The sequence below is a fragment of the Halichoerus grypus genome, chromosome 10, assembly GCF_964656455.1.
Source record: "Halichoerus grypus chromosome 10, mHalGry1.hap1.1, whole genome shotgun sequence".
Taxonomy (NCBI): Eukaryota; Metazoa; Chordata; class Mammalia; order Carnivora; family Phocidae; genus Halichoerus; species Halichoerus grypus.
The window spans coordinates 138,827,736-138,844,580 of record NC_135721.1 but is presented as its reverse complement, the minus strand read 5'-3'; the positions used below and the strand labels follow the sequence as shown (position 1 = coordinate 138,844,580).

At 55.6% G+C, this 16,845-nt stretch overlaps 1 protein-coding gene across 2 annotated transcripts in view; it reads right to left on the bottom strand.

Annotated features, from left to right (window-relative positions):
• Nucleotides 1-2,027: 2,027 nt before the first annotated feature.
• PRPF6 (pre-mRNA processing factor 6) overlaps nucleotides 2,028-16,845 on the bottom strand; it is a 43,838-nt gene continuing 29,020 nt past the window's right edge. Inside the window, exons 12-21 of one of the 2 annotated variants that reach the window (XM_036085495.2) lie at nucleotides 15,745-15,867; nucleotides 11,798-11,919; nucleotides 10,021-10,159; nucleotides 8,247-8,366; nucleotides 7,722-7,898; nucleotides 7,097-7,230; nucleotides 6,290-6,381; nucleotides 5,000-5,114; nucleotides 2,875-3,001; nucleotides 2,028-2,311 (exon numbers count right to left, since the gene is read on the bottom strand). In XM_036085495.2, the coding sequence (XP_035941388.1) occupies nucleotides 2,159-2,311; nucleotides 2,875-3,001; nucleotides 5,000-5,114; nucleotides 6,290-6,381; nucleotides 7,097-7,230; nucleotides 7,722-7,898; nucleotides 8,247-8,366; nucleotides 10,021-10,159; nucleotides 11,798-11,919; nucleotides 15,745-15,867 (1,302 nt within the window). In that variant the 3' untranslated portion in view covers nucleotides 2,028-2,158. The remainder of the gene's footprint in view (nucleotides 2,312-2,874; nucleotides 3,002-4,999; nucleotides 5,115-6,289; nucleotides 6,382-7,096; nucleotides 7,231-7,721; nucleotides 7,899-8,246; nucleotides 8,367-10,020; nucleotides 10,160-11,797; nucleotides 11,920-15,744; nucleotides 15,868-16,845) is intronic. The other variant, XM_036085496.2, reaches the window with a different exon arrangement.

Below are 16,845 nucleotides of genomic sequence, written 5' to 3'. Positions count from 1 at the left end.
GGGAGGGAGCAGGAGGGAGGCCCCAGGATCCCAGCCCTACCCCCTCCCTCTCCCCACCTCCTATCCAATTGCTTCTTCAATTAACCTGACCCTGGAGCCCAGCAGCTGCGGGCTCTCTTCCCATCCAGTGGGTCTCGGATTAAGCCATCAGCCCCAGGAAGATATGCACTGTTGAGGAGGAGGTGGGGTGTCCGGTGGGCAGGGCAGGGCACAGCTGGGGGGCGGGTAGCCAGAAGAGGCCAGGGACCTGCCTGTCTGCACCCCTCCACGGGGGCCTTTCTCAGTGGTCAGTCAGTACTGCCTCTTCTGGGAACCTGGCTCCCAGGTGAGCTGGACCTAAGCCCCGCCACAGCCACCAGCCCCCGCACCCTGACGTCCGGGGGGTCCTGCCCCAGCAGGTCCCAGGCGCGGGACTTCCCAGGCTCCTCCTGCCGCTCAGGCCTCCCGGGCTGAGGGGGTCTTCTGCTGGGGGAGGTCATGGCCACTCGCCCAAGCAGGCTCTCAGGGAGCTGGGCCACCACAGCCCTGTCTGGCAGTGCCCGGGGGGTCACCCCCACAGCCAGCACCTCAGAACAAGGGCAGCCTCCAGAAGCCAACTTGCCTTGAGCTGGAACCAAAGAAATGTCAGTGAAGAAAAGCTAAGGTTCGTTTTTCCCAGAGAGGAAAGTAGTTTCCCCACCTCAGAACAAACAACCCCACGCAAAGGAGAAGACATTCACACTGGACGATCCAGATGCTCCAGAACCTTCCAAGGGCTCCGCAGAAGGCCTCACCTGACGGCGGCCGAGTCACTGCTCCTGCCGGGGCCTTGGTAGAAACGGGCTGCTTTTCAAGCTCCTCAAAGCTTCAGGTCTCCCTCCTCAGTGTAACAGGCAGGATCCCTCCCGCCTCCTCCAAGACATCAACGGAGACTCCTAAGTCTCAGTGAAGACCCCGTGAGCCTCCAGGCACCGCTTCTCAGGCCTAGCCCATCTCAGGGTGAGAAGCAGAGGAAGCATTTCCAGATGCAGTTTGTGAGTGGGATCCAGGCCACACGGGTGGTCTGCTGCCCGCTCTGGGCTGGCAGTGTCCTTGTGGCTCCCAGAACATCAGAGGTGGACCCGGCAGGGCCTGCACTCTCCAGGCAAAGCTGCCCGTGCCCCAGATGCTGCCGTGGAGGCAAGCGCTCCCCAACCTGGGCTGCCTGGGGAGGGCCGAGCCGTGGGTCAGTGACTGAGCCCCACCACAGGCCCCCTCATCGGTGTCACGGGACACCTAGAGGCACCCAGGGGCCACTACTGGAATCTTCTTGGACATGAACATGTGAGGACAGCGGCCAGCTACTCTTCTCCGCACCACATGGAACAAGTAGCATCTCCTCTCCCTGGCCCACGGCCTCCCGGCAACCCATGGCCTCTGGCCACATGTCTGCAGCCGCAGCCAACACAGCCCTTCTAAGAGAATCCGCTGGTTTCCAGCCCGACACACATACAGAGGTCCACAGCCTGAGGAAGGCCTTTGTCCTCACACAGCATCCACCATGAAAATACACTAAGACTCCCAGGTTATGCATTTGTCAATCCAGGGATGAGGGCAGTTACAAGTGCTTTAGAACAAAACTGCTGATTATAAATTAGCAAAAATAAATTCACATGCAAATATGAGAAAATCTCTTCCGGTAACATTTCCCTTGAACACACGAACACACACCCAAGGAGCCTCCCAGTGACCCCTTAGCAACATGCTTTGGGAGGCACTTTAGGAAGCTGAGCCTGCTGTTTGCACTCCCTGGCAGGCAGACCTATGTGATGCCCCCCACCCAGAGGGGATAAATGAGTCACCAGGAGAGCCTGTCCCAGCTGTTCCCAGAACAAGAGCTGCCCGGGACCTCCTCACACAGTCCCAAGGAGGCTTCCTCTGCGGGATACAGGCTGTCTACAAGTGGCCCCCTTGAAAACAAGAACCCCAGTGAGCCGACTGGGGCCACAAACGTGAGTTTGCTCCTGGTGGGGCAAGGGCGCCGAGAAAACCAGCAGGGCACCAACCCGGACACGCGACCTGGAAAACTTTTAATTAAAGAGCAGGCTGGACAACTCAGGACCCCTTCCACCCCGCTCCTTGCTATCACGCACTCCTCCACGTGCTGCCCCGAGGGCCGCGCCCTGCAGGGACTGGACGATCAGAAGGTGTTCTTGATGTGGGCCGCCACCAGCACAAGGATCTCCCCAATCTTCCTCTGCCAGTTGGCGATGTCCTTGGACACAGCACACCACAGCTCCCCGTGCCGGGGCTCGGCGTTCTCACAGCGCCTCCTCACCTCCTCCCGCTGCTCCTGGGCAGGCACCAGTGGGCATCTGAGTCAGGGCCCCTCCCAGGGGGCCCCTCCCGCTCACCCCACCACACTCACCCAGCCCCACAGCCCCAGGCCTGGCAGGCAGGCGTAGAGTTGTCTTTCAGGTGTATTCCTCGAGACAGTCCCTCCTCCAGGGGGCAAGCCCCACTGCACGGACCCTCCCAGGAGCTAGCTTCAGCACACAGATGCTGAGCCAAGTCAAGCCCCCACGTCTGTGCCTCAAACGAGTGCCCCGATCCTGCCTTCTCTGAACAAGGAGTTGCCCAGATTCCACGTGGCACAGCTCCCAGGTCCTGTGGGGATCCCAGGACAGCCTGGCCATCCCCAACCCCAGGAGCACAACTCTGGCAATGTTGAGCACTGGGCGGGGGGATGGATGCGGGTGGTTGCTGCCCAGGCTCCCCCGTACACCACCCCCAGGCTCGTGTGGAGCAGGACAGAACTCGCCGGGGCACAAGGTCAATCCTCAGGGCTTGAACCCCACCCTCATTTCTACTGCGATCCCACACCCCGGTCACCAGCCGCCATGTGCAGCACCTCACCTCTGTGCCATGCTGCAGCTCAAACTTGTAGAAGAAGGCCCAGGCGTCCCCCAGGTCCGAGTCGATCTTGACCGTGCGGTGGAACCACTCCCTGGCCTTGGTGATCTTCCGCTCACTCCAGAACAGCCTGTCCGGAAGCATCGGTGCAGGGACCCAGAGTAAGTGGCCCCATCTCACAGTGCCTGAGGGTGCTGGCCAGCACAAGCCACAGAGGCCCTGGGTGTGGCCCAGCCCTGGCCTCCTCTGGCCGCTGCTTGCCCGTGCGGGGGGTGGACGGCGAGCCCAGCCCCTGCTGCGGCCAGCACAGAGTTTTCTCCTCTCCCTGGTGAGCCCCTGGACTCCCAACAGGAGGGCTGAGGAATGGGGCCTGGCTCCCTGGGTGTCGCTCCAGGTCACCAACCTGCAACTGTCCTTCGAGGGTCTAAACAGCTGTTTCTTAAAAAGTCCACATAGAGCAAGAACTTCAAACTCCATTAAGACTTTGATCAGAGAAACTCAAGTTTCAACCTGCTCCTCAACAGATACCTTCTAGATCATTCTGCCCGCCCCTGGCAGCCTCCAGCAGAACCCAGCCAACACTGACAAGACAGGCCTCGGGTCAGTACCAGGAACTTGGGCCCACAGCAGACACAGACACCCAAAAACCAGGTCCGTGCTGGAAGCCACAAGTGAGGACGGCCAGAAACCAAGTGAAGGGCCCATGAGCACCCTCCCCAACACACCGGTGCAGGCAGGAGGTGGGAAGGGCAGGGGTGACCCCTGACAGCCTTGGGCTCCCCCGGCCCCGTAGCCACAGGCACCAGAGCAGCCCCCGAAGCACGAACCCGCCGTTCAGGGCAGCTGCTTGGGCTGGTCTCAGTTACAACAAGGAGTGATTTCATGCCGATAGCTTGATTGTTTTTTAAGCCTTGTGGTATTCTTAATTGCTTGGTGTTAGATAAACTATGACTTAAAGAGCACAAACCCAGATAGCAGGTACACAGAACGCCAACCTGGGAACAGCAAAGAGCGACTTATTTACTTTAGCAAAGCTTTTTACGAGGTTTTATGGCCGCCCTATCAGAGTGCCATACATAACAGTCATTCTGGGAGGCGGAAGCCCAGAGCAGGAGGGAGGGGGCCCCAGAGGAGCCCAAGCTGGGCCTCAGGAGCCGGTGGGAAGCCTCGCAGCAGCTGGTGAGGAGGTGTCCTGCAGGACCTAAGAAGTGGGGCCAACGCCACCTGGGCGTACCTCGCGGGGGGGTGGGGGTGGGCAGACTCCTGCTCAGCCAGCAACGGCAGCACACGGGAGCTCCTGGGCCACACGTGCCGCCTCCCCAAGGTGAGGCCTGAGCAGCAGTCCCAGGAGCCCAGCCAAGGCTCTTCCTGATGACCCTCCACCTCAAACACACCGGTCACCTCCCAGCCTCCTCTCAACACACCCAGCCCCCATCCTGCTCTCAGGCCCTCCAGGCAACGGCCACAACGTCACTCAATCTCCCCACGGCCCCGAGCTTCCTCCCACACCCCGCACACCACATGCCTCCCCAGAGAGCCCCTGACCCAGCCCCCGATACTCGAGCTGATGGTGTGAGGTCACTGGCTGTCCTCTTGCTCTTGGGATCACGCACCCTAAAGGAAAGATGGTCTCCAGCACATACATCTCTGCACCCCCAGGTGGGCTGACTGGGCCTGACCGACAGACCCTGGATTGTCCCTGAGGTCACCAAGGTGAAAATGTCTGCTTTCTCACTCTCACACAAGAAAAACAACTTCCTTGCTTAGAGCCCTTTGCTTTGCTTACTACTTCAATTCTGTGTGGACCAACATCAGCACGTTTGCTTCTTACAACCTAGGACACGTGTAGGTGTAGACTGAAAAGTGCCACAGACGGAGAGAGCACTCCCATCAGAAGGAGCCCAGGACGGAGGGAAGGAGGGCCGGGCCCACTGGAAGCTGCCTGTCTGTGGGTCAGGGACAGCCCAGGCCATTGGGGCAGCATAGGTCTGCATGGCCTCTGCCTGGAGATGTGCCTGCTTTGGGTCAAAGCAAAAGTGCTTTATCATGGAGCTCTGGTGGCCAAGGACCCTAAGAGATTCCATCAGGTCTCCAGGGTCAGCAACCCCACGAGGATGCCCCCACTCACTTGGCCACAGCCAGGAGGACATGGGGGTCATGCTCACACTTCTTCAGGGCATCGACGCTCTTGGTCTTCCTCTGGGGCCTTGCCTCAAGGAAGATGGCTTCAGACCACAGGACACCTGCAATTCAGACATAAGGGCACAACTCAGACCCCACCTCTGCTTTTAGAAGTGGCCTGTCCATGTGCAGGCTACCCCGAGAGGGGCTTGCTAAGATTCTAACCCAGGGCGTCCTCTGACCATGGCTATGACCTCCCACATGTCTGCCCACAGGGCCTGCCCGCTGCACAGCAGCCCTGATGGCACAGGCCAGACTGTCACAGGCGGTGACTGGGTTGGAAGAACCCCAAACCTACAAGGTTCACTCCCACCAACTCTGTAATTCCACATCCAAGGATTTATTACAACAAAACAATCAGAAATGCTAGTAAAGACTCAAATTGACCAACAGGGGAGTGGTATACTTCCCACATACCCACACTGCTACATTCCACGAAGCCACTGAAAAATTTACTTTCTTGAAGATTTGATGACAATGGAAAATTCTCACAAAACTTTCAGCTTTAGGGGTGCCTGGGTGACTCAGTCGTTAAGCACCTGCCATCGGCTCAGGTCATGATCCCAGGGTCCTGGGATCGAGCCCCGCATCGGGCTCCCTGCTCAGCGGGAAGCCTGCTTCTCCCTCTCCCTGCCGCTCCCCCTGCTTGTGCTCTCTCTCTCTCTCGCTCTGTCTCAAATAAATAAAATCTTAAAAAAACAAAGCTTTCAGCTTTAAAACAAGGCACAACACTAAACACACGAGGACTTCCATTGTGTGCAGTTAACACAGCTGTAATAATACAAATAAGCAAAAAGTAACAATTTCTCAGTAGTGGGCTTATAGATGATTTTTTGTTTTATTTTTGAGTAATCTCTACACCCACCATGGGGCTTGAACTCACAACCTGGAGATCAAGAGTCAGACGCTCCACCGACTGAGCCAGCCAGGCGCCCCTACAGGTGATTTTTAATATCGTTTTTTTTAAACTCCAAATGTGTTCATGCTACACGTACATTTAGATGCAGGGTAAGATAATGGAAATTAAGTTTCAGAAGAAAAAGTAATGGGGGCGCATCAGAACACGAAGTCAAACTCCCCACAACGAGACTGGAGACGTAATTCAAATGTCTGAAAGACCAAGTAGAGCCGAAACTCTGACAAACAAAACACTTTCACAGCACGTTTGAACCCTGAGACCCACTCCCTCAGGAAGTGCCGCCGCCTGCCGAGTCTGGGAAGCCAGGAAGCCGCTTACCGGAGTTGGGGCACTCCTGCAGTGCCTTGGCCATGAGCGTGTTGGCAATGTTCTTCAGGCCTGCACGGTACTCCAGCCTGACAGACTCCAACCTGAGGAAAGGGGCCCACAGGGCAGGTCACCCATGCACGGAAGCCCAAGGACAAGCCTAGCTACAGTCCCAGAAGTTCCTGGGAAGCCCCCGTGGCTGGAGCTCCCTGCGCTGCCAAGCACAGCCCATCCGCCAGAGAAGTGAGGAGGCCTGGGACCCTGATACCATGCAGGTGCGAGTAAACACGTGCAGGACAAGGTCCAGCTGGCATGCTGTCGCCACTGGGACAGTGAGCACCATGTCAGCAGCGCCCAGGACCTGCCCATCTTTCTGGGGTCTCCTCTGGCAACCACCACACCCCAGCTCTGACACTATGAACCCTACACCGCACCCCTCCGCAAGCTGTTCCCTACGGACAGAACTCCACCCTCACCTGACAACTTCGTGTTCATCCCTTAAAGCCTCGTCTAGATGTGACCTCTTCTGTAGGGTCTACCCTCTTGGCTTCATCCACCCCCGACCCCCCACTGTTAGCTCCTGGCTCCCCTGGGCACCTTCTACCAGAGCACAAATTAAACTGCATCCAACTACCCACAGGCCCGTCTGAGTATCCGGGCTGAACTCTCCCAAGGCAGGAACCGTGCTTCCTCAGGGACAGCACCTGCCACGCTTCCCATGGAGCCTGAGCTGGAAACACTGCTGCACAAAGGAGTCCTCGTGAACAACTGAGGGAGGACAGCCCGTAGGAGGGGTGAGCTGGGTCTGCCAGGACTCACCACAGGCCAGGGTTCTTTGGGTTCTTCAGGCGAGACTTCTCCAAAATGGCCCGAGCTCGGGTCAGCTGCCCAACCTTCTCCTCCAGCCGAGAAAGCAAAAGCCACAGAGGGGTGGAGTGGGGACATTTCTTCAGCTGCAGCCAACAAAGACAAGAGAGGGCTCAGCTGGTGTCAGGGAGGGGTTGTGACAGCTGTGGCCAGCTCGTCAGGCCGGGAGAGTAGGGGATGCTTGCATCCAGAGACCTGCCCGTTTCACGTCTGGGTGTGGAGATCTATGTGCATGGCCATGCCGTGCACGCGTGTACGCAGGGCGCGTGCATGCCGACTACACGGCTATGCCGTGCCCCAGTGCGTATGGGGAGCGTACACAGCAGCCCTTACGTTAGGTGTGCTGTGACCCACGCTTCACTGAGTGCAGTGCACACAGCTCTGCAGAAGGAAAAGCACAGGTCTGAGTGAGGGGACCAGGGTCTGGCCCTGCTACCACTCTACCAGCTGGGGCCTAAGCAAGTCACTGACCCCTAGGCCTCCAATTCCCATACAAGGGGAGACAAATGGCACTCCAGGGCCAGGTGTTCCATCTGCGAGGGGCAGATCTGAGCTGCAGCCAAGGACACGGGCTCACCCCCTGGTTGTAGGCTTCCCGAGCCTTCTCCATCAGCTCCTCCTGCTCCTCAATCTGCCCCTTCATCATCCACAGCTTGGGGAAGTCCTCGTAGTGCTTCAGGGCCTCTTCACACAGCTCCTGGGCCGCTGCGATGTTCCCCAGCACCCACTCCAGCTTCACAGACTTCATGAACACCTGCGAGGCAGACGCGCTGTCAGGCAGCCCCCGCCCCCACCCCCACCACCTGTCTGGACAGCATGACCACCTCTAGCGCTGGGCCCAGCCAGGACCGGCACCTGCACCAGGAGGACACAGGCTTCACACTATAGCTCCCCTCAAATGCCATTTGCCCCGCCGTGTTTTACAGACTTTTGTAAGCTGTTTCGCATCCCCTGCAACAAGATGGGGGCCTAAATACACAAACACGTGTCAAAGTCAAGGATGAACCAACAAGCCTAGTGTACCGTGGCTTTAGTGGGCACCTCACACCTTCCTGACGCCACAGGCCCCGGGGACCCCATGAGACCCGGGCAGCCTGCTCACCCGGGCAGTGGGTGCACTGCTCCGCGCCTTGGCCAGCAGCCGCCGGGCTCGCTCATACTCGTTGTTCTCTGACTCCAGCTTCACAGCGGCCAACCAGATCTCCTCGCTGTTGGGGTTGGCCTGGAGGGAGAGAGCAACAGTGTCAGGAGGGGATCAGAACAAAGTGGCCAGGGCTAGGTTACACTTAATCAAAAGCAGCCAGCCTAGGCATGGGGCTGAGCCCCCCTCTGCTGCAGGACAGTGCGATCCAAGCACTTCCAGAGCTAACAGATGACAAAGTCGGGTCCGGCCCAAGAATGCTGACCCACCCGAAAACCAGCCAGCCCACGTTCTAGACGCCCAGGCAACAACACCGGCAGTAGCAGAGCCATCTTCCCCACGGCCCACTCTGAGCCCCAGGGTCCTGTTAAAATGACCCGGGGGGATCTGCCGCACCCAATCCTCTCCCAAGCCTGGTGACAAGGAACCAGCCATCTCAGTGTGTCCACGGGAGCAGGAAAGAAGGGTGCCAAGGGCATCACAGGTGGTGTGGAGGGCTCCCACAGGGTAGGACTGGGCCACATGCAACCCAGAATCCAGCAGACACAGGGGTGGTGTCCTCACGGCCTCCTGAAAGCACAGCCACCCACTGCCCACACTTGCCTGTCTGCACCACAGACCTGGCAGGCAGCCCCCAAGTGACCGTCAGGGAGAGGAGAGCCACCTGGAGGGGGTGTTGGGGACAAGCAGCAATGTCCAGGCAGATGGCAGGAGAAGCTGTGAGCCAGACAGGAGCAGCGCCCTCAACACGTGGCTGTCCTCCAATGGACAGCAGAAAGCCAAAGGCCAGATACAATCCCTCTCGTGGCATTTACTCAAGGAAGGACAGACTTTATTGTTATGCTCGCCAGGGTTCCAACAACAGACTGACATTTATGCTGCACTCAACAGTGTATAAAAACCTATGCTGGGGCGCCTGGGTGGCTCAGCTGGTTAAGCAACTGCCTTCGGCCCAGGTCATGATCCCGGGGTCCTGGGATCGAGACCCGCGGGAGGCCTGCTTCTCCCTCTCCCACTCCCCCTGCTTGTGTTCCCTCTCTCGCTGTGTCTCTCTCTGTCAAATGGAAAAAAAAACAAAAAAAACCCAACCTATGCTGTGAGCACTGAGTAACCCATGGAAGTGCTGAATCGCTATGTCGCACACTTCCTAAGACGAACATAACACTGTACATTAACTCCCCTGGAATGAAAATTTCACAAAATTAAGTATGCTGCAAACTTCTAACACTCATACTGCCCAGCTCATGACGTCAGCCGTCGTCAGCCTGGCCGGGTGCGACTCCACCCACCTACGAGGCCTGGCTGCAGCCGGTGGCCCACGTGCAGAGTGCAGGGACTGACATTCGAATTTCCACAGAGGAAAGAGGTTGTCACTGTGCTCTTATGTGGGGAAACTGTGTCTGGCGACTGCTGGGGAATGTCACCTGTTGGGCCTATGTTCTGTGCTCTGGAACACGTGGCCTGTGGTTACAGTGAGTGGCCATGACCACAAGGCAGGTCCACCAGCCGGCCATTCTCCCACTCTTGGAACCCCTCAGGACCCCAGCTGCCTGTAAAGCACCCCAAGTTCGGTGCATCCTGATCACACACATCCCCTCTCTTAGGTCAGCTCCCATCAATGAGCAGGGGGAGGGCCTGAGGGCACATGCACTCTGGAGCCCTCAGTCCCCAACAGGCACTGGGCGGGGGTTCAAGTGCACATGCCCCCTGCAGCCCCGCTGACCCCTCAACCCACCTGGAAGGCCAGAGCCAGGATGCTCCTCGCCGCAGGCACGTCCCCTGCCAGCCACTTGGACTTGGCGCCCATAAGCCACAGAACCTCCGCTTTGGGGCAATGGGCCACGGCCCTCTGCAGCAGCGCTTCCAGGGACTCCCTGGAAGACAGGGGGCCACAGTCACCAACAGAGCGTGCGGGGTGCTCACAGCCTCAGCGTGGCTGCTGAAAAGACAGTTACTGCTCCAAAGTTCGGTGCTATAAATGATTTACCAGATTTTACAATGGGGAGAGTGTGGGGAAATCTTTTCTCTTCATAAAGGTTCTAAAATCAACTACTGAAGAGGGTGCTACAAAGCAAGGCATTGTTACGGGGCTAAGCCTGATGGAGGGACTTCTCAGGGGCCCTTTTATGGCCGTGTGTCCTGAGGGGAATGATAACTTCACGGTCTGGGTGACAGGAGACCTCTTTTCATCTGTAACCACAGATCCGCCGATAAAGATTATGACCCAGAACCTATTCTTCGGTATCCAAAGAAATTGTCTTATTGGAAACGAATTATTCTGGTCACTACTGAGCAAGAATCCCGCCAGCCTGGGTGGCAGGTACGAAGCCCCCTACCCTCATGTGGCCACCAGCCCTCTGCTGCAGCACCTGGCACAGATGACCTCTTTGGGCCTCGACAGCAAGACGAAGGACTCGCTCTGTGTGGAGTGAAGCCCGAGAGGGCACACCATGCTTCCCAGACAACAGGAGAACCAGGACCCCAGATCGAGAGCGCCCCACCTCCTCTGGCCATTCCATTCCATGAATCAGCTGGATGGGAAGGGTGCCAGAGACGGGGAGGGAACTGCCCCGAGACCAGGGACCCAGGGCAGCGGTGTCAGTGAAGCACACCCACAAACCGCAGCCGCCAGGAGAGGCCCTGCTCCGGACCCGGACCGTCACAGGTGAGCCAGCACAGTCATCTCAAAGCATCCCCAGTGAGTTAATTCCCAAACACCAAACCAGACGGCGGGAGTGGGGAGGAGACAGGAGCCTCAGCAACACACATGGACAGACACCCTGACCAGACTGAGATTCAAACGCCAGGAAAGGAGAGAAACAGAGCCTCGGGGTGCTCCCAGCAGAAGCCCTGCAGAAATCAGCAGGGCCTGCCCCCCTCGCCTCACCCTAGCACAGGGAAGAGCAGCAGAGGGCCCGGGCAGAGGGTGCACACAGCAACATGGGCCTGGTGCCCCGGAGAGGCACCCCCTGAACACCAGAAATTGCGACACCTAATTTAATCAGCAGTTACAGCCAATAAGGCAGACCCAAAAGGTTTTTTCAATTAAAGAATACAATTAGAGAAAACTGTCAAGGACCTCCTCAGAGCACAAAACTAGCCCAAACCCAAAGTCAGCACAGCTTAAATGAAAACCATGCCTGCCTGGGCCAGACACTGCACCGCCCACACTGCTAAAGCCAGTCCCGCACAGCCGTGGGGCCTCAGCCCCTGCCTCGCCCCAGGCACCCTCGGGCCACCAGGCGCCCACCGGCCCAGCTGCGGGCTCTGCTGCAGAGACACCCTCAGCGTCTCAGTGATGACCTGACGGCAGAAGGAGCCATCAAGACAGATCACACGAGTGCTGCAGACGCCTCCGCCCCGCATCACAGAGAACTGGATCTCAAATTTAGGCCCTCGCCCACCTGTGGGGACGTGAGGTTTAAATTCAGCTCTGCCCAACCTGGAGTCAGAGGGTCGATGCGCACACAGGGGTGGAGAGCGACCCCCGCACCTGGGGCCCAACCACGTACCTGGTGCCGTGGTTCTTCTCGAAGTACGCGGCTCGCAGCCACACGCTCTTCTTGCTGGGGAACACTTGCAGGGCGTAGGCATAGATGGCGCGTGCACACTCCAGGGCGTTATGGGCCACACACTAGAGCAGAGAGACGGGCGTGAGAGCGGGCAGCCCAGCATGGCACCAGAGCAGGAGGCGTGACGGCCTCTGCTCAAAATCACTCAACAGGATGACCCAGTGAGAAAGAGTCCAGGAGAGAGAAGCCCTGGAGCACGGGGACATGAAGCACACGGGGCCTGAGGCTGTGTGCTAGCCCTCAACAAACAGCAGGAACTGGTGCAGACGAACGACAGCCACCAGCCGCGGCTGAGCGAGGCAGGCACACTGCGCCCACACACCACACATACGGGTTCCTTCTTAAAAATTAGGTGTACTACATACTCCCAATTATAAAGATACACTCATTAGCAATCTGTAAAACACAGGTGAATACAAAGAAGAGAAAGCAAGCACCGACGCATCGAGTGTGAACGGGTGTGGGTTCCGGCGTGAGGGATGGAGCAACTCTGGAGTCAGGCGGTGGGGCTGACTGCACAACACATGGACGCACTGCATGCACTGAGTCGCAGCCTCCCCAGTGCTTGGAAAGGCAACTTTTAGTATATGTGTATTTTTTTTTAAAGATTTTATTTATGTATTTGGGAGAGAGAGCGAACGAGTGGGAGGACAGAGGGAGAGAGAGAAGCAGACTCCCCGCTGAGCAGGGAGCCCGATGCGAGACTCGACCCCAGGGTCCTGGGATCATTACCTGAGCCGAAAGCAGACGCCCAACTGACTCAGCCACCCAGGTGCCGCAGGATATATGTATTTTACCACAATAAAAAATGCAGCTTAAAAAAGAAAGAACCAGTCCACTCAAACAGACCTACTATAAACACATGTTATTCTCTTCGGATGCTGTTTTCCTCACTCAAGAATGATTTTATTCCCCCGGTTAGCATCAAGCAACACAAGAAAACCAGTCACTATTTATGGTGATAACGTCTCTAGATGGTCACGACATCCAGGGACACTCACTGGGACAGGCTGAGAGCTGTTCTCACGGAGCCTCACACAGGATGAAGGCCAGCACACGGCACACTCGGACTGCCCAAGAAAACCTGCGGCTCTCCCACACGCTGCAGACTCGGGAACCTCTCTCATACCGAAAGAAGTTGTGTATCTTGAGGTAAGTGAAAAGCCACTAGAAGTGTGTCAGAAACAAAGTTTTGCAACAGTGATCATCAAAATGGCACGGATGGAACTAGACAGGCAGCCTCACAGCGTCTGGGCCTCCTGAGGCCACTTCCCAGATTGACAGTCGCATTCTCCAAGAGAACCACTAGCAAGCCTCCTGCTGTTCAAAGACCACCAGCGTGGAAATGGGTGTGGAGGAGTCAAAAGAGCAGCGACGAAGCTAAGACCTCCTTGTTCAGACTGGGTTCCTCCTTGGTCACGTGGCCTCAATCTGACTCAACCACCACAGAAACCAGGAAGGGCCCTGCCTCAGGCGTGTCCTGACCAGCAGCATCTGGAAAAGTGAGGATTAGACCCCATACGAACCGGTCTGTACCCCTCTCTGTGACTTCTGACCAAGGTCCTGAAGACAGTTAACACGGCCCCCCAGGATCACGGGACAGCCTGCCCAGGGTCTCAGGTGTGGGTGACCTGGGCCAGTGTCCGAGCAGTGGGAGTACCAGGAAAACACTCTGTGCTTCTAAGCACAGAGACTCCAGCTCTTCCTCCAGAAGTGCACAGCTCTGTGACAGACAGCCGTGCTCGCTCCGGTACACTTGGAAGAGACAACAAAGAGAGAGAAGATCTGCAACAGCTCGTGGGTTTCTGCTCTCACAATCCACTATCCGTAGGGCAATGCCCTCCACCCCTGACTCCCAGGGCCTCCAGTGCTGTCAAAGACAAGGAAAATAAAAAGAAGTGAGGTGTTTAACCCCACATCTAGAATAAAAAGGAGCTCAACAACCAGGAACTGGGATTCTTTTACGTATTTAGGAAACTTCTTCCAATACAGAGACTGAGCAAATTTGTTATACCTGTGTCTCCACGTCACAAAAAGCTTTTAAAAATCATCACGGTTGGCCTGCATCTGGTCCCCCTAAAGAACCAAGAGTATGGGGCGCCTGGGTGGCTCAGTCGGTTAAGCGGCTGCCTTCGGCTCAGGATCGAGCCCCACGTCGGGCTCCCTGCTCCGTGGGAAGCCTGCTTCTCCCTCTCCCACTTCCCCTGCTTGTGTTTCCCTCTCTCACTGTCTCTCTCTGTCAAATAAATAAATAAAATCTTAAAAAAAAAAAAAAAAAGAACCAAGAGTATATGCACTGTGCACAAGGCCACAGGCCCCTGGAAACGGGTGGTGCGACCAGCTCCTGTGGTCTGGCTCAGGGCACACGCGGCCTTCGAGACGAGGTTCTGTGAGGCTCCACACAGGGGAGGCCAGCAGGGACTCACAGAACAGAGCAAGGATCCCTAGTCTCTGCTAACGTAAGGAAGCAAATACCCATGTGAATAAGTGACAGAGGAAAGCTCTTCATTACTGTAGAATTCCAGCTGATAAACTCTAATACTACGTAGAAGAAACGATCTTAGAAAAGCGCTGTTTGTCAAATACCACAGTAGTAACTGATACAGGCCAAAAACCTCATTAACGGACCTGCAAACTAGTAGGTCAAAGTTTGACAAGAAACAGGATGTTTAGTCTCAGAGTGCCGCCCCATAAAACACTTATTAATTACAAAGAACAAGAATAACCTTCCAGTGGAAATGCCACTTGAGCTGGTCAGAGTTGAACGGGCACCTAAACCTACCAACACAACCTGCCAGGAGGACCCAACGTCCCGCAAAGATGCAGAACCTCAACCCCATGGTACAGAAACATCACGGAGACCTGAATCAACGGGGCCCCACAAAGTCACTGGCCTGTCCTGACAACAGTCAGCCTCATGAGAAACAAAGACAGACCAAAGCCCTCCTGCAGATATCAGGCCGCGGGGGCCTGACGATGTCACCCTGGGAAGCTACTGCATCATCGCACAGCTGGGCTCTTCCTTCTGCTAACAGGACACTTAGGGAGGCGATGGGTGACATTTGGGGAAGGTTTGCAAATTACATAATAGTATGGTATCAACATGATTTCCTGATTCTGGTAGCTATGCTGAGATTGTGTAGGAAAATGTCCTCTTTTAAGGAAACACACACTGAAGCACTTAGAGGAAAGGGGCCACCCCCTCCGCAGCACACTCTCACATATTCAAAGTAAGAGATGTGGGTTTGTTGAGTATAACTGGAGGATGAGAAGGCAGGTGTGGCGAAGTGGTTGAATTTGGGGGAGTCTGGGTGAAAGGCATGTTAAGAATTCTTTGTACAGTTTTGCGACTTTACTATAAATCTAAAATTATTTCAAAATAATGTAAAAAAAAAAAAAAAAAAGAAGGGCCACAATTAAGGCATTAAATACCTAAAATATGTATCGATTTTGACCCCATGCTCTCTTCTCTGGAAGCCTATTCTAAGGAAATAATCTCAAAGTAGGCAAAAGCTTTGTATGCAAACTATTCTCTGAACTGCAATTTATAAGAGAAACCACAGGGGGTGGGGATAGCCCCGATGTGGAGAGGGAAACAGCTGAGAGAGCTCTGTGGGCTCCCACTCTGTACTGGCTTCTGGTCCACAGCACAGAATCAGCTCACCCAGACCGCTGCAGATCAGGAGGTATGCAAAGAGTAGCTCCCCAGGTAAACCCAGGTGAAGAGAAAACTGGATTCCTTACAACTACGTTCAAAAATCAGCAGATCAAAAACACTTTCCAACAGCAGCCTAGGCCCCCACGGACGGAGACTCCAGGCCTCTGTGCCAGACTCACAGCAGCCTAGTCCCCCACAGATGGACTCCAGGCCGTTGGGCTGGACTTACACTGTCAGCATCTTCCATCCACGTGTGCTTCCGATCTTCCTCCTCAATCCCAATGCCAATCACAGCACGCATCACAGCCTGGCAGGTGGCCACACTCCCAGCCTTGTCACACTCCTCGGCATCCTGAAAGAGGGACATAAAACTATAGTCCAGAGCTGCAGGTGCCTGACAGGGGGCGCACTATTCCTATGGGATGAGGACCGAGAGGGCCTCTGCACTGCAGGTGGGGTGCGCACACACGGCTCTGATGCCTGTCGGGCCCCGCCACAGCCCACCCAACTGGGTCTGCTCGTTCACGGGTGTACCCATCCCTGCCACCAAGCAGATACATGCTAGACAAATACCTAAGGACTTAACAAAGCCGCATCTATGCACTCAACAAACATTACATAAGCACCTACTGTGTACAAAGTACTGTGGCAACTCAGTGGCTGTAAGAGGTTCCTACACAAAAGAAACTTCCCAAGTAACAGGAATCGAGACAAGTTCACAAACATTTGTATCCATTGGTCTGAACGCAGGATTCAAAATGGACAAAAGAAAGACATATTCTAACCAAAACAGACGGGGGATGGGAGTGGAGGAGCCTGGCACACAGAAGGTAAGAAAGAAACCCAGAGGAAGGGCCCACCACAAGGCTGTCCCGTCAGGCAGGTGGGCAGGTGGACCCCAGGAAAGCACTGGACTTTAGGAAGCAGATCTCAGGATGTGCAAAGAAAAGACAGTCATGGTTCTACAGCTGAGACGCAGAAATGTGTCACTGAAGTCTCTTGCATGCCAATTAGGGAAGGACCAAAATGCAATTGAGCAAAGGACATAAACACACAGTTCTCCAGAAAACAAAACTACAAGTGACTTTTAAACATCGGAAAAGAAGCCATTCTTATTTTTTGTAAGTACATTTTATACACATCAGATCAGTAACATCAGAACATGTGCCAACACACTTGTATAGCAAAGGTGGGGACATAGACACTTGCACACGGCTGAGGAGCACGAATGGACAAACCCCCAGAGGGCAATTTCAAGTTCTCCATCAAAATAAAAAGTGTATCTATTGACCCAGCAATTCTACTTTAAGTAATCCATCTTAAAATACGT